Here is an 18,012-nt window from a genome sequence, read left to right on the forward strand (position 1 = left end):
TCGTCAATATCTGTTGGTCACCTATTCTACACATATTTGGTGTATTCCTCTGAAAGATACCTGGAAGACATAAGGACGAATGGCAGGTATCAGTACTACTGGAACGCCTACAAACGCATCATTACGATGCCCTCCATTCTTACGGTTCATGTTTGATCGTCCCTTTGTCTCTGGGATGTTGCGCACGGCGCTCAGAGGTCTGACCTTACACTAGAATGAAGATATGGGATGAAGGTATGGGGGGCATGGGAGGATATGATTGATTATTTTGGGAAAGGCGAAAGGTATGACTATGGCTTATAGATACTTAATGTTAACTCATCCCCTCCAAGCGCCCAACGCGTTTAGACTCTAGCTGTCTAAACGCCGGCCCGAATGTCGCTGGGCTCTCTCGCAGACGAGGATTACACCGACGGATTCATTTCATATTCATATATATATCTAGAACTTTACGTGGTTTAAATACATACCAATTTGATAAACACCCTTGGATTTGGAGACACGCTGGCTGGGAACGTATCAAGCGGTGATTAGATGAAGTCGCGAAGCGACAAGGGTCCTATGGCTCAACTCCGGCTCGCCCTAGCCGAAACACACCACTAGCGCAGAACGCGTGATGTCCACTGCAGCCACAACAGCTGCAGCCTTTGTTTTTCTATTGAAGCCCTCCCCAACCCCATCCCAGCGACCCCCGGTCCCAGTAACCCCTCCCTTCATCCTCCACAACCCGACAACCATGAGTTCCAACAAGCAAGGCGCCTACGGCAGCAGCACCGGCGGCGACACCGCCTTCCGCAAGACGTGGGACCGCGACGAGTACGCCGCGCGCGCAGCGCAGCACGACGTCCGGCAGCGCGAGGAAGGCAAAGCGCGGTACGAAGCGGCGCTGGCGGGCAAGAAGTACGTCCGGCGCGCGAGCACGCCCCCGGATGCGCGCGAGACCGAGGCGCGGTCGGCGCGGCTCGACGTCGCGAGCTTTGTCGGCAGGACGATGCTGGTGCCGGCGGGTGCGGCGGTGGGCAAGCGCGGGCGCGGCGCCGGGTTCTATTGCGAGGCGTGCGATCTTACGTTTAAGGATAATTTGCAGTTCGTCGAGCATTTGAATAGTAGGCAGCATTTGGTGGCGACGGGGCAGAGTGGGGAGGTGCGCAGGGCGACGGCGGAGGAGGTGCGGCAGCGGTTGCTGTGGTTGAAGAGGAAGAGGGAGGAGGAGAGTAAGGAGCAGGTGGTTGATTTGGGAGTGAGGTTGGAGGTGGCGAAGGAGCGGGAGGAGCGGGAGAGGGAGGAGAAGAGGAGGAAAAGGAATGAGAAGAGGCGGAAGACGAAGGATGGGATGGGGAATGTGGAGCTCAAGGTGGAGAATGATGGGATTATTTGCTAGGGTTGTCGGTGGTGTGTACAGTTCGGATTATGCATATGGATTGGCGTTTGAGTGTCCCGGTATGTTTAAAACCGGAGGGTTCCAAGGCTAGAAGTGCTATCCGGGTATCGACTGGGCATTAAAAAGGGCGTTTCAATTGCTGTGTATTCGATATATCATTCCTCCTGTATAGAGAGTTTGAGGTTATGGTTATCAGCTCTTAGGAGCTGCAAATTTCACTCTAGAAGCATTGCTCTCTTGCATCATGCAAGCTTCAGAATAGAGCGTATCAGTTCTCAAGGGTTACATCTCTTCGTAAAAATTTAAAATGCTCTTCTCTGATCAGAACGCAACTCGACTCGCACAATTAAAATGCGTAGATCACTTAGCAGTGACCATCTTTAATACTATGACATCTCCAGCATGGTTCAATGAATAAATCCTGGAATGTCAGAGTTACGAATTCACTTTTGCATGCTCAATATGAATTGCATAGACCAGTTTGAGTATCAGAATTGACTCAAAGTACAAGTCACTAGAAGAGATGGAATATGAATTATGGCTTCGCTGCGTTCACAAGTGGGGCGGAGATGAAGTGTGGCGGCTACAGTCGCTTCGGAAAAGGACGATCAAATGTCAGAAACCATGATCAAAAACAGAAATTTGCCGAATCCTCACCTGTTTGAACCCTTTTTCTGTACTCGCGCATGCCACCACCCATCCTCCATGCTAATATATCGCCGTCGCCTATTTTTTAAAGCTATTTAAAGCCTATATTGTTTCCTATTTTAGTTAGCGCTATAACGCACAGGAGGAGAGCCAAAGCACCTAAAAATACTATAAAGAACACTTTTAAAGCGCCTAAAGAGGTGGACCTTACTATTAAACCTGCACTACCTATACTAACGCCTTTTACTATTATAGAACAGCCCAAAGATTATTAAACCTTTATTCTAAATATAATTGTATCCGCCGATACTACAAAGATATTTACTAAGGTTCTGGCCGTTCCGTTCGGAGCCTTTAAATACCAAAAGTTTGTTACCTAAAATACGCATCTAGCTAACAAATATTACGGTCTTCGTTCTTTCTAGCTTAATTAATTAACTACTATTATTGCGTCATTAAATCCGAAGGATCCTATAATACCCAAAGAGGTTAATAATATAGATAAATGGCGCGAAGTAGAGGGAATAATAGAGGCACAGTTAAAGTATGTAAGGAGGGTATAGAGGGTTAATCTTACAGTTAAATATAAGGCCGTTACTATACCTATTAACGCGTCTGCTAATGCTAAAGACACTAATTTTACTGCGGCTATTAATGCGGCGCTTTAAGTAAGAGGTATTCTAATTAAAGTAGCGGTTAATAAAGAGGTAAAGTCCTCTAGCGAGGATCACAAAGGTATAGTAGAGGAAGCTACTAGTAAAAAGAAGGCATCAACTACCACTAAAATATAGAAAAAGGCTGCTAAACGGTATAAACGTATAGAAGCTAGAGGCAAGCATCTATATATGCTGCTTAATCGCTATTGCTGCCTTTAATAGCACTATAAGAATAGAAAGCACGGCACTATACACTATCTTAAATTTGACTTAAAGCACTACCTAATATAATTTTACCACTTTACGCGCTAGTCGGAAGCAATAGAATAGAAAAAAGCCATGGTTAATATACTAGATCTATCCTTACTATTAAAGATTAAGTATAGTTAGCACCTACAGGATAAGGAGGATAAAAAAGATGTAAAGGCGTCTTTGGGCAGCTATAAGCACCGTTAAGGTAACTCTTATAGTATAGACAAATTAAGCTCTTTTCCCCAACGACGGCAGCGATAAGAGGCTTATACCACAGTTATATAATTACCAGCCAATCCTATTTAATAAGATCTATTATAAACGCAATTAACGCTTTTAATAAACCAGATATAGCAGTAGAGCTAGATACTATAGTAGAACTAGCTATAGAACTAGTAGACACTATAACAGTTACAGAGTGCTATATAGGCAGTAATGCCTTCTTTTGTATTACCAGCTATCGCTAATAGTTGTTTTATAGTGGATCCTATACCAAATATAAAACCTTCTTTAGTGCCTTCTTTACGGAGCGCCCTATCCGATTCTACTCTATCCTCTAAAACGCCTACTAGTCCTTACTATCTACTCTTAAATACGCCTTCTACTAGCCTGCTACCTAATAGCCCCGCCCGCAGTAATATTAAACAATTAAATAGTAAGCTTAGCGCCTTTATTAAATAGCTATAAAGCTGTTATCCAGCTTTCGCCCACGCCTTTACTAAAGCGGAGTTAATTTTGGTTAACAAGTACTATACCTTTAAGATACTTAAGCATACGCTGCTTAATAATAATATAGGCCATATAAAGCTGTATAGGGTTGGCTTAATATATAGGCTCATTAATCGCATAGTGGATAACTTAGAGGACTTTAGAATAGATTAGCAATATTATAGTGCTACAGTAGAGGCCTTACTTGACGTCTTAATTGGTAGGCACTCTATATAACAATAGACCTTATCCTTCCCTTTATCTACTGCTTAATTCCTGCCCGTAAGAAATATTCTTTTGCCCTTTTATCAAATCCTTATTACTCTACCATATAGTTTAAAAAGTTGCCAAAGTTATTCCATAGTTTAGCTTTAAATCGATAAGTACGTAGCTACTACTTTAAGTCGTAAAAAGAGGCCTCAATTAGATTAAAATTGGGTAAGTAAGGAGGAAGATATTTAAGTTTAACACTAGCAGCATTACAGAGGCGTTGAACTTCCTAGGTTTAAGTAAGCAGCAGCGTCGGCGCGCCTATCCTTTATAGTTACTATATACCTTATTACAATGGATTAACGCATTATCTATTACTAGAACTAAATAAGGCTATGGATAAGGCTGCATATAAGTAAGAACCTCGTTCTTTATCTACTAAATAAACATTAACCCGTTAATAGAGCCTTAGTATATTAACTAACTAGGCATATAGCCCTACTAGGTATACGCTGGCAGTAAGCTCCATCTTTTAGATCTCTTTAATTCTGATATTCCTTTAGCAGGCTTATTAATAGGTACCTACCTATACTTCCTATCTATTGTCTTCTTATTATAAGCTAATTCGTTAATAAAAACAAACTAATTACGCCTATAGTTATAGGTTCGAATAATCTAGTTGTCTCTTAGGCCTAGGTTACGTTGTTATACAATTATCCTTATAACCTTTCTACTCTATCTCCTTCGCTTTAATCCAGCCGACAGCGTACTCCGTGCCACTATTATATTATATTTATTGTATAAAAACCAGAGTATCTCTTTAAAATAGGCGTCTGGGCTATATAAGAGGTATTTAAGGAGGCCCTAAGGTACGCGTTAATATATTAATATTAATAACACCTAACGTTATATATCTAGAGCCTCATCCATAAGCAGCAGCGGCCTACTATTTGCCTTAATTGGTGGATTAATCTGGCCATATCTCTTTAAGTTTACCCTCCAGCGTTAAAGAGTAGGTTGAGGAACGCCGGTCTTAACTTCTATATAGAAGTTGTTGTTGCCGAGGTTAATTAGAGCTTGTATAATCGACTTCTGTTTAGTTAACCAGGTAGGTTTACCTATGGCTTTAAATAGAAGGTAATAATAAGGTGATGGGTGGTGGCATGCGCGAGTACAGAAAAAGGGTTCAAACAGGTGAGGATTCGGCAAATTTCTGTTTTTGATTATGGTTTCTGACATTTGATCGTCCTTTTCCGAAGCGACTGTAAGGGACCAAGGGACCCTCGTGACCGTTCCGCTCGGCAACCACCGCCACTGCTTGTAAACACGCGCATCCAAAACAACGCGCACAGCCTTTGTTTTTATGCATACTCCCCTCCACTCCTTCATGTGCTGACTTCGAACTTTGTTTACTTCTCTCTCGCTCGGTCCTTACGGACACTTACCAATTCTCTTGGGCCGCTTCTACTGACAACGAACCATGGACGACTCCTTACTCGACTCCGTGTTCGACGATGGCGCGAGCTCCGACTTCGAGCCTGTCAAACCCGTAAAACCCGTAAAGGCTGTCAAGGCAGTAAAGACCAAAGCAGCACCAAAGAAAGCGACCACTGCAGCAAAACCTAGAGGAAGACCGGCGAAAACCATGGTGCAAACAACTCTCAAAGCAACGAAAGCCGGGGCTTCTAAGAAGCGAGCAAAGGCCAACTCTGACGAAGAAAACTCTGATGTCGATATGGATGACGGTTTAGGCTCTGATCATGACGACTCCTTACTTTCCAACACACCTCCCAGTTCCAAAAATCAGAAGAAAGCACCGGGACCGAAGAAGTCCAGCGGCAAACCCCTAGCTCCTATCAACAACGAGACCTTTGGACGCGATGGAACAGATGAGCCTGAGTCTGCACCCAAGCCCCAGTCCAAAGCCGCTGGAACGGCGACCGACCGGTTCCAGAAGGTAAGACCAACGCGCATAATCTCATGGTTGAAACCTCATACTAACTTCCTCACAGCTCACACAGCTTGAGCACATCATTAAGCGCCCCGATACTTATATCGGATCGGTCGAGCGAACAGATAGGCAGATGTGGGTCTATAACTCCACGACCGAATCCATGGAATTCCGCGACGTCAGCTACGTACCAGGTCTTTATAAAATATTCGACGAAATCCTTGTCAACGCCGCGGACAACAAACATAATGACAAGAATATGAACGAAATCAAAGTCACCATAGATAGAGAGTCAGGAGAGATATCGGTGCGGAACAATGGCAAGGGTATTCCCATCGAGATTCATGAGGTAAATGGCTAATTTCTCCTCCATGTAACATTTGCTGACTTAGATTCTAGAAAGAAAAAATATTCGTCCCAGAAATGATTTTCGGCCATCTGTTGACTTCCTCGAACTACGACGATGACCAACAGAAGGTCACCGGTGGACGTAACGGCTACGGCGCGAAGCTGTGTAACGTCTTTAGTACCGAGTTTACTATCGAAACGGCAGATTCCAAGGTGCAGAAAAAATATAAGCAGACTTGGACGGATAACATGAGTAAGATGGGAAAGGCCAAGATTACTCCCTGCAAAGGCGATGACTACACGAAGGTCACGTACACTGCAGACTTCAGGAAGTTCAACATGAACGGGATGGATGATGATTTCGAGGCGCTTGCCAAGCGCAGAGTTTACGATCTAGCAGGCACTGTCAAAGATGTGAAAGTTTACCTTAATGGCGATAGAGTCAAGGTCAATAACTTCAAGAAGTACATGCAGATGTACACCAAAGCCATCGCTGCCGAACAAGGCAGAACTGGCGAAGGCGGCGAATCCGATGCACAGGTCATCATCACCGACAACCCTAACGAACGGTGGGAAGTTGGCTTTGCTGTGTCCGATGGATCATTCCAGCAAGTCTCGTTCGTTAACTCCATAGCAACGACATCTGGAGGGACCCACGTGAACTACATTGCCGATCAAATTGTTGAAAAGCTCATGGCGGCCGTCAAGAAGAAGAACAAGGGTGGTGTTGCGCTTAAGAATAACCAGATCCGCAACCATATCTTCTTATTTGTCAACTGCTTGATTGTCAACCCAGCTTTCACTTCTCAAACAAAGGAGCAATTGACTACGAAAGCCAGCCAATTTGGAAGCAAATGCGCTGTTAGCGAGAAGTTCCTTAAGGCTATTGAGAAAACCGAGGTCGTCAGCAATATTATGGATTTCGCCCAGAAGAAGGCCGATCAGCTCCTCAAGAAATCAGATGGCAACAGGCGCACTCGTATGAACAATTCCAAGTTGACGGATGCTAATAGGGCTGGCACTAAGGATGGATACAAGTGCACACTCATCCTTACCGAAGGTGACTCGGCCAGTTTGCTTGCGCTGGCTGGAAGAGCTGTGGTCAATCCGGATCTATTTGGTGTTTTCCCTCTTCGTGGAAAGTTGCTCAACGTTCGCGATGCATCGGTCGATCAAATTTCGAAGAATCAAGAAATCCAAAACATCAAGAAATTTATGGGTTTGCAGCACAAGAAGGAATATGCCGACACAAAGAGTCTCCGTTACGGCCATTTGATGATCATGACGGATCAGGATCACGATGGAAGCCATATCAAGGGCCTCCTCATCAACTTCCTTCAAGTCCAATTCCCCAGTCTGCTGAAGCTTGAAGGGTTCTTGATGGAATTCATCACTCCCATCGTCAAAGTATGGAAAGGTGATATCAAGCACCCAAAGCAATTGAAATCGTTCTTCTCTATGCCTGAGTATGAAGAGTGGAAGCAGCAACCCGGACATCAAAAAGGCTGGGATCACAAATACTACAAGGGATTAGGAACCAGTCGCCCAGAAGACGCTCAAGTCTACTTCCGGGATCTGGATACCCATTTGAAGGAGTTCCATACTATGAAAGAAAAAGAATCCGAGCTCATCGAGCTAGCTTTCTCGAAGAAGAAGGCCGATGCTCGTAAGGAATGGTTGCGCGAGTTCGTACCTGGAAATCATCTCGATCTCTCTATGAACAAGATTTCGTATGAAGACTTCGTCAACAAAGAACTCATCCTTTTCAGTATGGCTGACAATCTTCGGTCTATCCCTTCAGTCATTGATGGTTTGAAGCCTGGCCAGCGCAAAGTTCTTTATACTTGCTTCAAGCGAAACCTAAAGAAGGATACGAAGGTCGTTGACCTTGCTGGTTCAGTGTCTGGCTCCACGGATTACGCATATGGTGAGGCGTCCATGCAGCAAACCATCATTGGTCTCGCTCAGAACTTTGTTGGTTCAAACAACATCAATTGCCTGGAGCCCAGCGGAAATTTCGGAAGTCGTCTTCAAGGTGGCAGTGATGCGGCCAGCCCTCGTTACACTTACACGAGGCTCTCCCCCTTTGCGCGGAGGATATTCCATGCTCAGGACGATGCATTGCTCAAGTATGGTGAGAGTGATGGAAAGACGATTGAGCCTGAAATGTACGTACCTGTCCTTCCAATGATTTTGGTCAACGGTGCGGATGGTATTGGAACTGGTTGGAGTTCCTCTATTCCGAATTATAATCCAGTCGACATTGTCGACAACCTGAAACGGCGGATGGTTGGAGGTTCCAAAGAAGATATGAAGCCAATGACTCCTTGGTTCCGAGGCTTCACCGGCGAGGTTGTCGATCTAGGTGGCGAGCGGGTCAAGTTCTCTGGTATTATTCAACAGACAGGCGACAACGAAGTTGAGGTCACCGAACTGCCCGTCCGACTATGGACCCAGGACTTCAAGGACAGACTAGAAGACATCATTAAGGCCGAGAAGGTCCCCTCTTTTATTAAGGACTACACTGAATACAACACTCCTGACAAGGTCCGTTTCATTATCAAGATGGATGACAAGCACTTTAAGAATGCGACCGAGAAAGGTCTGGAAGAGACATTTAAACTGTCAAAGACTATGGCAACATCCAATTTGGTCGCTTTCGATGCTCAGGGTCGGATTCACAAGTACGCTACCGTGCTAGATATCATGGAGGAATTCTATCATATCCGTTTGAGATACTATGAGAAGCGCAAGGTAACTCGATTTCCTATTTGGACTTCTGAACACAAGACTAACCTACATCTAGCAATACCAACTCAGTGAGATGCAGAAAGACCTCGACAAGATGAGCAACCAGTCTCGTTTCATTCAAATGATTATTGACGGCAAACTTGTCATCTCCAAGAAAAAGAAATCGACTCTTGTAGCTGAACTGCAGAATCTCAACTTCAAACCTTTCCCCAAAGTAGCAGATGCTCAAAAGGCTGGCGAACTTGAAGACGCTGCGGAAGACGAGGAGACTGAGAATGATGCCGAAGCCGGCGCGAATGATTATGACTATCTTCTTGGCGTAAGTTGCTTATACGTGTCTCTTGGGCCTAATTGACTGAAACTGACTATTTGTAGATGGCCATCTGGTCCTTGACTCAAGAACGCGTCGAGAAACTTCTCAAGCAAATTGGTGATAAGGAAATGGAGATAGATGCTCTCATCCAACTCTCGCCAAAGGATCTCTGGACTCGTGATCTTGATGCGTTCATCCAAGAGTGGCATGACCAACTCGATGACGAAGCCAAGCAGGCCCGGAAGATCGCAAATATGGGACGTCGCGCCTCTGCCAAACTCCGTATCGGTGCAGGCGGACCCAAGTCAAAGAAGCGTAAAGCCGATGATAGCGACGCACCTAGCGACTCGGATTTCGGATCCAAGAAAACGAAGAAGGCGGTTACCAAGCCAAAGACGGGTGGCCTATTGAGTTATCTCAACAAAAACAACTCGCCTCCTCCCAAGTCTGCCACTCAGGCACTGAAGGAAGGTGCGGCATCGAATTCAACAGCCGCAAAGCCGCCGGTAGATAATAGTGCCATGACAAAAGATGGCGCATCTGACGTCGTGCCAAAAGAGGATGTCAAGCCCCCTGCTCCATCTAAGAAACCTCGAGCTGCCACAACAAAGGCCAAGAAACCTTCTCCGGTGTCTATCCCTAGCGATGATGAGGATGATGAGGATGATGTGTTTGCTGCTGCTGCAAAAGAGGCCAAGGAGACGAAACGTGCGGCCCCAGCCCGTCAAGCTCGGGCTGCAGCAAAGAAGGTTCCTAAATACGTCCTCTCGGATGATAGCGATGATGACAACGGGGATGATCTGTTGGGAGACGTTAGCACCATGGTGAAGGGAATTGGTGCTAATACCAACGGTACAAGCAACAACCGTCCCCTCTTCTCTGAGTCTACGTCAGCGCGTCCTGGAAGCGGCCACCGGCCAAGCAGTGCCACCAGCCTTGCTGCTAAGATCCCTGCTCGACCTGCCGCCAGGCCTATTGTCGACATCTCCGACGATGAGACCGACTACACCAAGCTCATGCCCCAGCCGTCTCCCCAGAGGCCGGCACCACGGAACGCCAACGACACTATGCTTGGATCGGACGATGACGATGCCTTCGGATTCGGCGTGCCAAAAGCAACCTCCTCCAAGGTGACCGCCAAAGCCGTCGCCAAGCCAGCCGCCAAACCTATTTCGAAGACAGCATCTAAAGCAGCCGCGAAACCTGCTCCAAAGTCGAAGGCTTCTGCGTCTGCCGTCGTTGCAAAAAAGGCGACTCAGCTCTCGCCGGCTGCAAAGGCCTACGCCGCCAAGCTCAGCAAGGTTAAGTCAGGCACGAAATCCGCACCAAAGAAGGCTGCCGACTCTGATGAGGATATGGATGATGAGGATATGGATGACGAGGAGGATGTCAGTGCCCTGGCTAACGATATCCTGAGCGATGAAGAGGATGAGACCATGGCTGAACCTGAGCCTGCGCCGAGAGCCGCGGCCCGACCCGGCCGACGTGCAGCGACTGCTAAGCCGAAGTACCAAGTTCCCAGTGATGACGAGAGCGAAGACGATGTCAGCGAGGCTAGTTTCGATGATGACAGTGACTAAAGAAGTGCGTTGGGTTGGGCTGGTTGGGACGGAAATGGCGTTTGATACCTAGGGGTGGAGATGGGTATTACGATCTGTTCATGACTTCTCTTTTCCTTGATTCACTGATGGTGATAATCTTCTACTGTTGTGTATTATTTGGAATGGGCTGGAGCGGGGCACATTTCTTCTGCGTTTTCTACTCTTTCTACAGACTTCCGCTGTCTCAGATCAGATATCCAGAATACTGGCTTGCTTCTATTTTGATATTGCCGCTCCCTCCCTTTCCCAGGTGAATGGTATTGTGAAGCTACCCAATCAACTGCGCTTCATGGAAAATACCTACTGCTTGCTCGCGATTTGTCAAGACGGCCTGCCCTGCACGGGAGCAAAGCGAGAGCGATTGATTAAGCATGCACGGATCCGCGATCTGGCTTGAAGCAACCTCCCCTTACTTCAGATACGTATTGTACGCCCTTTTCTGCAAGTTACATCCAGGTCCTCGTATTCACACTGCTTAAAGAATCCCGCCCGCCGAATGTCACGATAGCAGCGTCCTCAACTCAAGTCGGTAGAGCAACGCAAAGTGTCGAGCTTCGACAATCTAAAACCCCTAACGTGACATAACACTCTACACAGAGCAACCAAACCACGGCCGAACCAAAAGAAAAACCCCACCCAGTCAAACGTCTACGCAGAAAGCTTGACGGCCCAACGGCACACGTCCCATTTCCACCATTCGCCGCGAGCGCGTACCTCCCTGCTCACTTTTTTCCCCTTCTTCCTGCAGCTACCCGCCGATTTGCGAAACTAGGGCCGCTAGGGTGCGCCGAAAATTCCAAATCGTAGCACTGTGGCTTTGGGCCAGCAAAGGCCCGTCTCTGCGGCCCTTGTCTCCAGATCTTGACAGCTGCGTCGCACGCAGGCTCGAGGGCGCCACTGTTGCGGCTTTTTGTGTCGCGGGGGGACACACGGCAGGTGTGGGGGAGAGGCCGGCGGGAGGGGATGGGAAGGGAAGGGGAGCGACGCTGTGGGACTGAGGCTGTGGACGCCGCTAGGATCTGGGCCGGGATGCTAAGTGTGATCGGGATACGCTGAGAGTACGGATTGCGCGGTGGGTCTTTCAGGGACGGCGTGAACTGCGAGGATCGTCAGCGCTGGTGGCGGGGAGATTGGGGGAGGATGGCCTGACCTGGCCTGGCTTGGCCTGGCTTGTGGAGGTGGGGGAGAGCCTTGTTGCACCGACTCACCCTGCCGCATCGTGGTCGTCCACGCTGCTCGTGCCACCGCGGCGTCAAGCTATTGAGTTGCTAGTAATAAATTACTAGCAATGCCGCACCTCGTCCCGTCCCGTTGAAGAGCACAAGGCTAGAGGCCAATTTCGACCTCGCAGCTTGTTTCTGCGCGATACGAATGGGAGCAGAGCAAGGAAACGTACGATCTGTATTGATACCGCCAGAACAGAGCGGGCGGCAAGGAGATGATAACCGCCCCCTTTAGGCATTGGAGAACCTTGGTTCGGCTGGTCTTCAGATTGTAGCAGATGGGTTTCACGGAACGGAGCTGGTGGCAGGTCTCTCTCGAGGGTCGGAGGAAATGTACTCTACTGATAGTGTTTAAGACGAAACAATGACTTAGGGGATACGAATGATCTTATCGATTGTGTTCATATTTCGTTGCGGACAACCGATCCTAACAACCGACTAGAGTGTACAGAATACTTTGTGAAAATACTTTGTGAAACTACTGTATTCCAACTAGAAATTTTTAACTTGCAAACGAGCAAGAGATGAACGGTTGAAATACGACTCACCGGCGATCCCTATATAAAGGCAACCAACGAACTACCAACTAATTGTGCTATGGTCCACGGTTTCATCACTTATGAAGAGTAATCGGATTCCAGTATTCTGGTTTTGTGATGTAGACGAGGATGTGGCACGTCTTTACAAGAAACAACAGATGGATTCGTCGAATGCCACACTCCGGAGCGATGGCGAACACTGTCTCGCCAAGTTAGCACCTAGTATGGCATACTATGCCAGTTAGAGCAACCTAAATGTTACACAAGCAGGCTTTGAGGTCATCAAAGTATAGACGTGTATGTAGCCGAAATCGGTGATATTTGCATAGTCAGACTGCAAGCCAGAGTCGTCACTTCTGGACCATTCACGGTTGTTCCATTAACGCCTGCTGATAAACGGACAAGTGTCAAGGAAGCAACGCATCATTCACTGCTATGCATCATGGTGCATGTCTTGTTGGGTTTCTAGAAGGGCTCTAGAAGCACCTCCATTCCAGGTACGGGTCACGGGTTAGAGCATCGAGCGCTCCAGAATCCTGCCTCCTGCTTTGAGCGGTCAATATAAGACGCAATCACCGCCTTGCCGACAACACGAAGACAAGCGGCGGTGAAGAAACAGGTACTGCGCTTGAAACTCTTTCTTTGTTCTTAAAGTCTGGTAAGGCACGGCCCAGCTTATGAGGCAAAGGACCAGCAGACAACGCACCGCAATCGAGTGATAGTCACTACGTACCTTTCTCCGCCTTAACCAGCGCAAGCCACGCGTACTCCAGCACCAGCACCACAATTCCAATTTGTGTGATGTGGCTGCGTATACAACCTTCTAAATAGAGGCGGGTGATCAAGCCACCTTGCTTGGAGATCAACTCCCTCGAGTCCCCCTGCCAACCAAAAGGGTGTATATCGACCTCACTGAGTGCCTCAAACTCAACCACTTTCCGCGCCGCGACTTGATCTCTACGTATCTTGCCGAAGATGCCACCCAAAACTAGCAAGGCAACCCACGTTTGCGGCGCGACTGGCTATGTACGTGTGCTGTTCCGGCGGGAGGCTGCAGCACAACACCCCTACCGATTGGCTAGTATGAACCACCATTCTCTGGAAGCTAGCCATGCTAGAGTCTTTTCATTTAGATTGCCACAGCCCATATTTCCCGAGGAGGGAACTGTAATCTGGGGGAAGGCCGAGTAGATTCGTGTACGGAAACGACGGGGAGAGATAGAGAACAAGCCCACCACACCCGCAAAAGCAACTGTCAGGTAGTTGCTCTTCCTGACGCTAGAATCTCCCGAAAAGCTGGGGAAAGCTAGGGCAGGCTGGACTAAGGCCTGTCAAACTAGGGCGATTGCGTGGTTGGGTTTCCACGCGAATGTGGTGGGTACCTGGCAGCCTCCGTCATGCTGAAAGCTCGCACGTACATCGCATGATTTGTTCTATGGATCTAGTTTTTAAGAAAGTGTCTCGGGACAAGGACGGCGGGAGATAACCTGGATAGATGCAGGGTTTGAGCGGAAGCGGTGGTCGATGCAGCGAAACGGCTGCCCTCGATCCTATTTTCCTGCTCCCGTCGTCGTAGGTTAGGAATTACCTTAGGTTGCTTCTTCGAACCGAACTAGGCTTTTGTTCTTTTTGAGCTCTTCACTAAGCACTTACGTGAGTGCTAAATATTTTTCATATGAGCCATTCCTTGCAGGTTTCGTTGGGATATTAAACAATCGTTTACAACATGCTTCTCGGGTAGGCGTAGTAACGAACGCTTTGAAGAACAAGAGAGATACCGGGCATTGGATTCGCGTGTGAATAACGCAGTCAAGGCTTTGCTGGACTGTGACCTAACCTCGGTGATCATTCATCAAAGTACGCTTCTCCGGAAATTGTCAGCATTGCTAGTATCCTGGACAGAAGCTTGTCGATTCACTAGCAAGACGGTTAGTTCTCCTCAATCTGGCCGTGCCAGCAAGCCAGTCGGCTGGCTTAATGACTGTGCAGACTGGCCTATCAATTCTCCAGCTGTTATCTTCTCTGCGAACAATACCCAACTCGGACACCTGTTAGAGCTCCAAGCGAACAAGACTGACATCGCCGACAAACGAGGTTATTCTTTCAGCAGATAGAAACGGATCGGCGGCATACACCGCACACAAGCGTCTAACCAAAATCTGCGGCTAGCATCTGCAACTAAGGAGTCTCCCGTTCTGATATCTGGGATAAAGAAGGTTCGACCCGTCGGACAGGCTTTCATGCACAGCGATGCAGCTAAATGGGTTATATAGTGCTTTCCCTTAGAACCACTGTGTCTTTCGAAACGCGATACTTTTGGCGACTAGTATAAGTCGAGCACCTCCTCCTCGTGAGCCTTTTCTGCAAACGCTTCGTCGTTAGCCTCTGTTCTCTAACAGCACTGCCCTCCACCAAACTTGCTGGCCAAACTTTACCTCTGGTGACACAACTACCTAGTCTTGCTTCTCGCCCCAGCCTTGCTCCAAGGGCATCCTCCTTTGTACTCTTGATAAGCATCAACTTACATCATATCGAATATCCGTCAGCGGTTTTGGCCACAACGATACACAGGAACGACTATGAAGATTCAATCTCTATTGAATCCACTTTGCGGTGACCATCACGAATACCGCAGCCCCGCAAGCCCAATCAAAATCAATATGCCTCGTTCCCCTGCGACATACACATCGGCGCCGAAGCGTCAAAAGGTACCGAAGGATGCGCCCATCTTTACTGAAGGATCAAAATTTAAGGGCAAGATAAACTATCCTCCGCACGAGGCTGGAGATGACCTGGAGCTTGTAGCGCAACATCGAAGATTCCAAATATATCCCATGGGAGAAATTGGGAAGTACTGTCGCCATATCCCCTATAACAGTGAGAAAAAGGACTTCATGGCAAAGACTGGAAGGGAAAGCTTTGAAGGTGCCTAGACTCACCGCATAGTCTCACCATCCAGTGCTGATGCCTCCTATAGTCTTCCAATACACGTTCAAGGTCCCCGGCGATGAGCGTGAATATACTGTCCTCTGGGATTATAACATTGGACTCGTTCGCATTACGCCATTCTTCAAATGCTGCAAGTATTCTAAGGTTGTCCATCTTCCTTTTATCGACACAAAGATACTGGAACTAACATATACAGACAACGCCGGCGAAAGTGTTGAACATAAACCCAGGCCTTCGAGACATTAGTCATAGTATCACTGGAGGGGCACTGACTGCCCAAGGTTCGTCATAACATCCGATGGCAGGTGTAAATATTCACTGACAAAAGCAAAGGGTACTGGATGCCTTTCGAAGCAGCAAAAGCTGTAACAGCAACATTCTGCTACAACATTCGCCACGCGCTAACTCCTGTGTTCGGGAATGATTTTCTTTTTATTTGCACTTCGCCCAAGGATCTGAATTTCGCAAAGTTCTTAATCGACCAAGATATCATCTATAGGTGTACGGTGCAGTCTGAACGATGGCGACTAGAGAGCGAAGATAGACGGACACCAGCAGGACAACGTTCAGTAACTGTCAGCACACCGAGATCTCAATTCGCATACGCACCTTGGACAATCAAGAGTTTAAAAAAGCGTCAATCAAAGGGCACCGACGTCGAGAGCGGCTATGGAACTGATACGGACCAAAGCGGCAAGTATCTGTTCTCCCCGCAGGTGTCGCCAACAACTCAGGTATGGACATCTATAAATCGGCCTCGCTCGCCGAGGGACCTAGGGACGCTACCAGTTATTATTTCACCTAAGCCGTGGCTTTCGTCAGTCCCAAGCTCTTACGAAGAGGATCCGCCAAGGTCGAAGAGAGGCTTGTCAGATCTAAATGAGGAATCGGGCGGTGGTTCAAGACGTCCTGTACAATCCATCGAGGGGCCATCTAAGCTGGAACACGAGTTATCATTGAGTATGAGCACGAGGGAAATGAAGGCGGCGAGGCTTATGCTCCAACTCAGCATGGCTGATGCTGCACTACAGAAGGATCGCCCGGCTAAGAGAAATCGACGTGCTTCAAATTAGTCGCATTAGTTAAGCAGGGAAGGGATGATGTCAAGCTTCTAGCGTGCATGCTGGATTTTTGACTTCACCCTATGGTAGGATTCTGATTTTGACTTTTGTTTCGGGTTTTTGGGGTTCTGGCATTCTGGCATTCTGGTACTCCTGCTTTGGAACATGATGGTGGCATTACGATGATACGATATTTCTAGTCCTCGAGAGATTGTTTTTATATGCCCTTGGCTCGGCTTGTTAATCCACGATCAATTTAAGGTTATCTGTAAACCTCACTGGAAGCCTATAGAGAAGACGCAATGATTTGCGCTAGAGCCTCCATCACGCCACATTTCTCGACTCAAGATACTAATATCCTTCCTGGGCCAAGTTACTTAGGTTGGGCTTTCAACTTTGCAAGGCGAGCTTCGGTCTTTGACAAGACGGTCTCCTCATCCCAAATATACGTAACGCTGTCATGTGCTATAGTCGCCGCTGCCCACTTCGAAAAGTTTGGCAGGCTATCTAGGCCGTTTTGGATCGATTTAGGCAAAAAGCGACCGTTTTTCGAATACGCATATATGCGTAGAATGAATGGTGCAACGAGGGCCTAAGAGCAATGTTAATTGGATGCGTGACAAGACAGCTTAGATTTAGACGTACCTCAGCAAAGGTGAGGGTCTTACTACCGCCGAAGTAAGGGTCAGCATCCTTCAACAGCGGCTCAATCTCCTTCTCCACGACGGCTATGAACTCTCTTGCGAGAGTCTCCTTTTCTTCTTCAGTATCCTTGCGCAGAATATTGAACCAGTAAGATCCAGCTTTGGTGAACCAAGTGTCCACGAAGAAGTTGATGCGGGCCCGAGTGAGGGCTGCGGTGGGGCCGTCGTTGGAGGCTGGGAGAAGATGGGAAGGGTGAGTATCGGCGAGGAATTGGCTCACAATGGCCGACTCAGTGACGATTTCATCGTTGACAATGCCATTGGAGTATTTGATAGATGGAACCAGACCACGCTGCCGCTCCGTAAGCTTAGAACTAGTTACGTGACTTGAGGTGACTCACGGGGTTGACTTCCAAATACCATGGTTCGCGGGGCTTTTCAAGGTCAATGATAACCTCCTCATAGGGTAACCCCAGCTCCTTCAGCGTGATATGAGCTCTGTGAGCCCACGGGCAGCCGTGATTGGTGTAAAAAGTGATCTTAGGAGCAGTTCCGTTGGTGGTCATGGTCGCAGGAGCTTGTGGCTTGTGGGTTAACGTTGGTGCACGAGTCAGCTTTCTCGAGGCCAGTGCTTAAATTGAGTCGGGGAGAGTACGGAAAGTCAGCTCTTCAGTAGAGCCCTTGATTATATGCAGTTTTTCTCTTGGAATGGCGTTTATCAAATAGCTATATTCTTCTCACGCTCTGATGATGCCATCTCGTTCGATTTCTAAGCAT

At 47.6% G+C, this 18,012-nt stretch overlaps 4 protein-coding genes across 4 annotated transcripts; 3 read left to right on the forward strand and 1 right to left on the reverse strand.

The window, feature by feature from the left end:
• Positions 1-704: 704 nt before the first annotated feature.
• On the forward strand, positions 705-1,717 carry K441DRAFT_651448 (uncharacterized protein). The gene has a single exon (XM_067647196.1). The coding sequence runs from the start codon at positions 737-739 to the stop codon at positions 1,379-1,381; it is 645 nt and encodes a 214-aa protein (XP_067510001.1). The 5' UTR covers positions 705-736; the 3' UTR covers positions 1,382-1,717.
• A 3,517-nt stretch (positions 1,718-5,234) lies between these two features.
• Positions 5,235-11,105, forward strand: K441DRAFT_601114 (type II DNA topoisomerase). Its single transcript, XM_067645220.1, has 5 exons — positions 5,235-5,812; positions 5,868-6,155; positions 6,206-8,908; positions 8,961-9,224; positions 9,281-11,105. The coding sequence occupies exons 1-5, from the start codon at positions 5,336-5,338 to the stop codon at positions 10,796-10,798; spliced, it is 5,250 nt and encodes a 1,749-aa protein (XP_067510002.1). The 5' UTR covers positions 5,235-5,335; the 3' UTR covers positions 10,799-11,105.
• Positions 11,106-15,114: 4,009 nt separating this feature from the next.
• On the forward strand, positions 15,115-16,300 carry K441DRAFT_626180 (DNA-binding domain of Mlu1-box binding protein MBP1; the record flags this gene model as incomplete). Its single annotated transcript, XM_067646122.1, has 4 exons — positions 15,115-15,506; positions 15,559-15,674; positions 15,727-15,811; positions 15,864-16,300. Coding segments are annotated over exons 1-4 (984 nt in total), but the record flags the coding sequence as incomplete, so codon positions are not given.
• Positions 16,301-16,810: 510 nt separating this feature from the next.
• Positions 16,811-17,994, reverse strand: K441DRAFT_692323 (thioredoxin-like protein). Its single transcript, XM_067652560.1, has 3 exons — positions 17,637-17,994; positions 17,237-17,587; positions 16,811-17,183 (listed from the first exon to the last, which is right to left on the reverse strand). The coding sequence occupies exons 1-3, from the start codon at positions 17,799-17,801 to the stop codon at positions 16,965-16,967; spliced, it is 735 nt and encodes a 244-aa protein (XP_067510004.1). The 5' UTR covers positions 17,802-17,994; the 3' UTR covers positions 16,811-16,964.
• Positions 17,995-18,012: the final 18 nt, after the last annotated feature.

Source organism: Cenococcum geophilum, assembly GCF_001692895.1.
Source record: "Cenococcum geophilum 1.58 unplaced genomic scaffold K441scaffold_2, whole genome shotgun sequence".
NCBI lineage: Eukaryota > Fungi > Ascomycota > Dothideomycetes > Gloniales > Gloniaceae > Cenococcum > Cenococcum geophilum.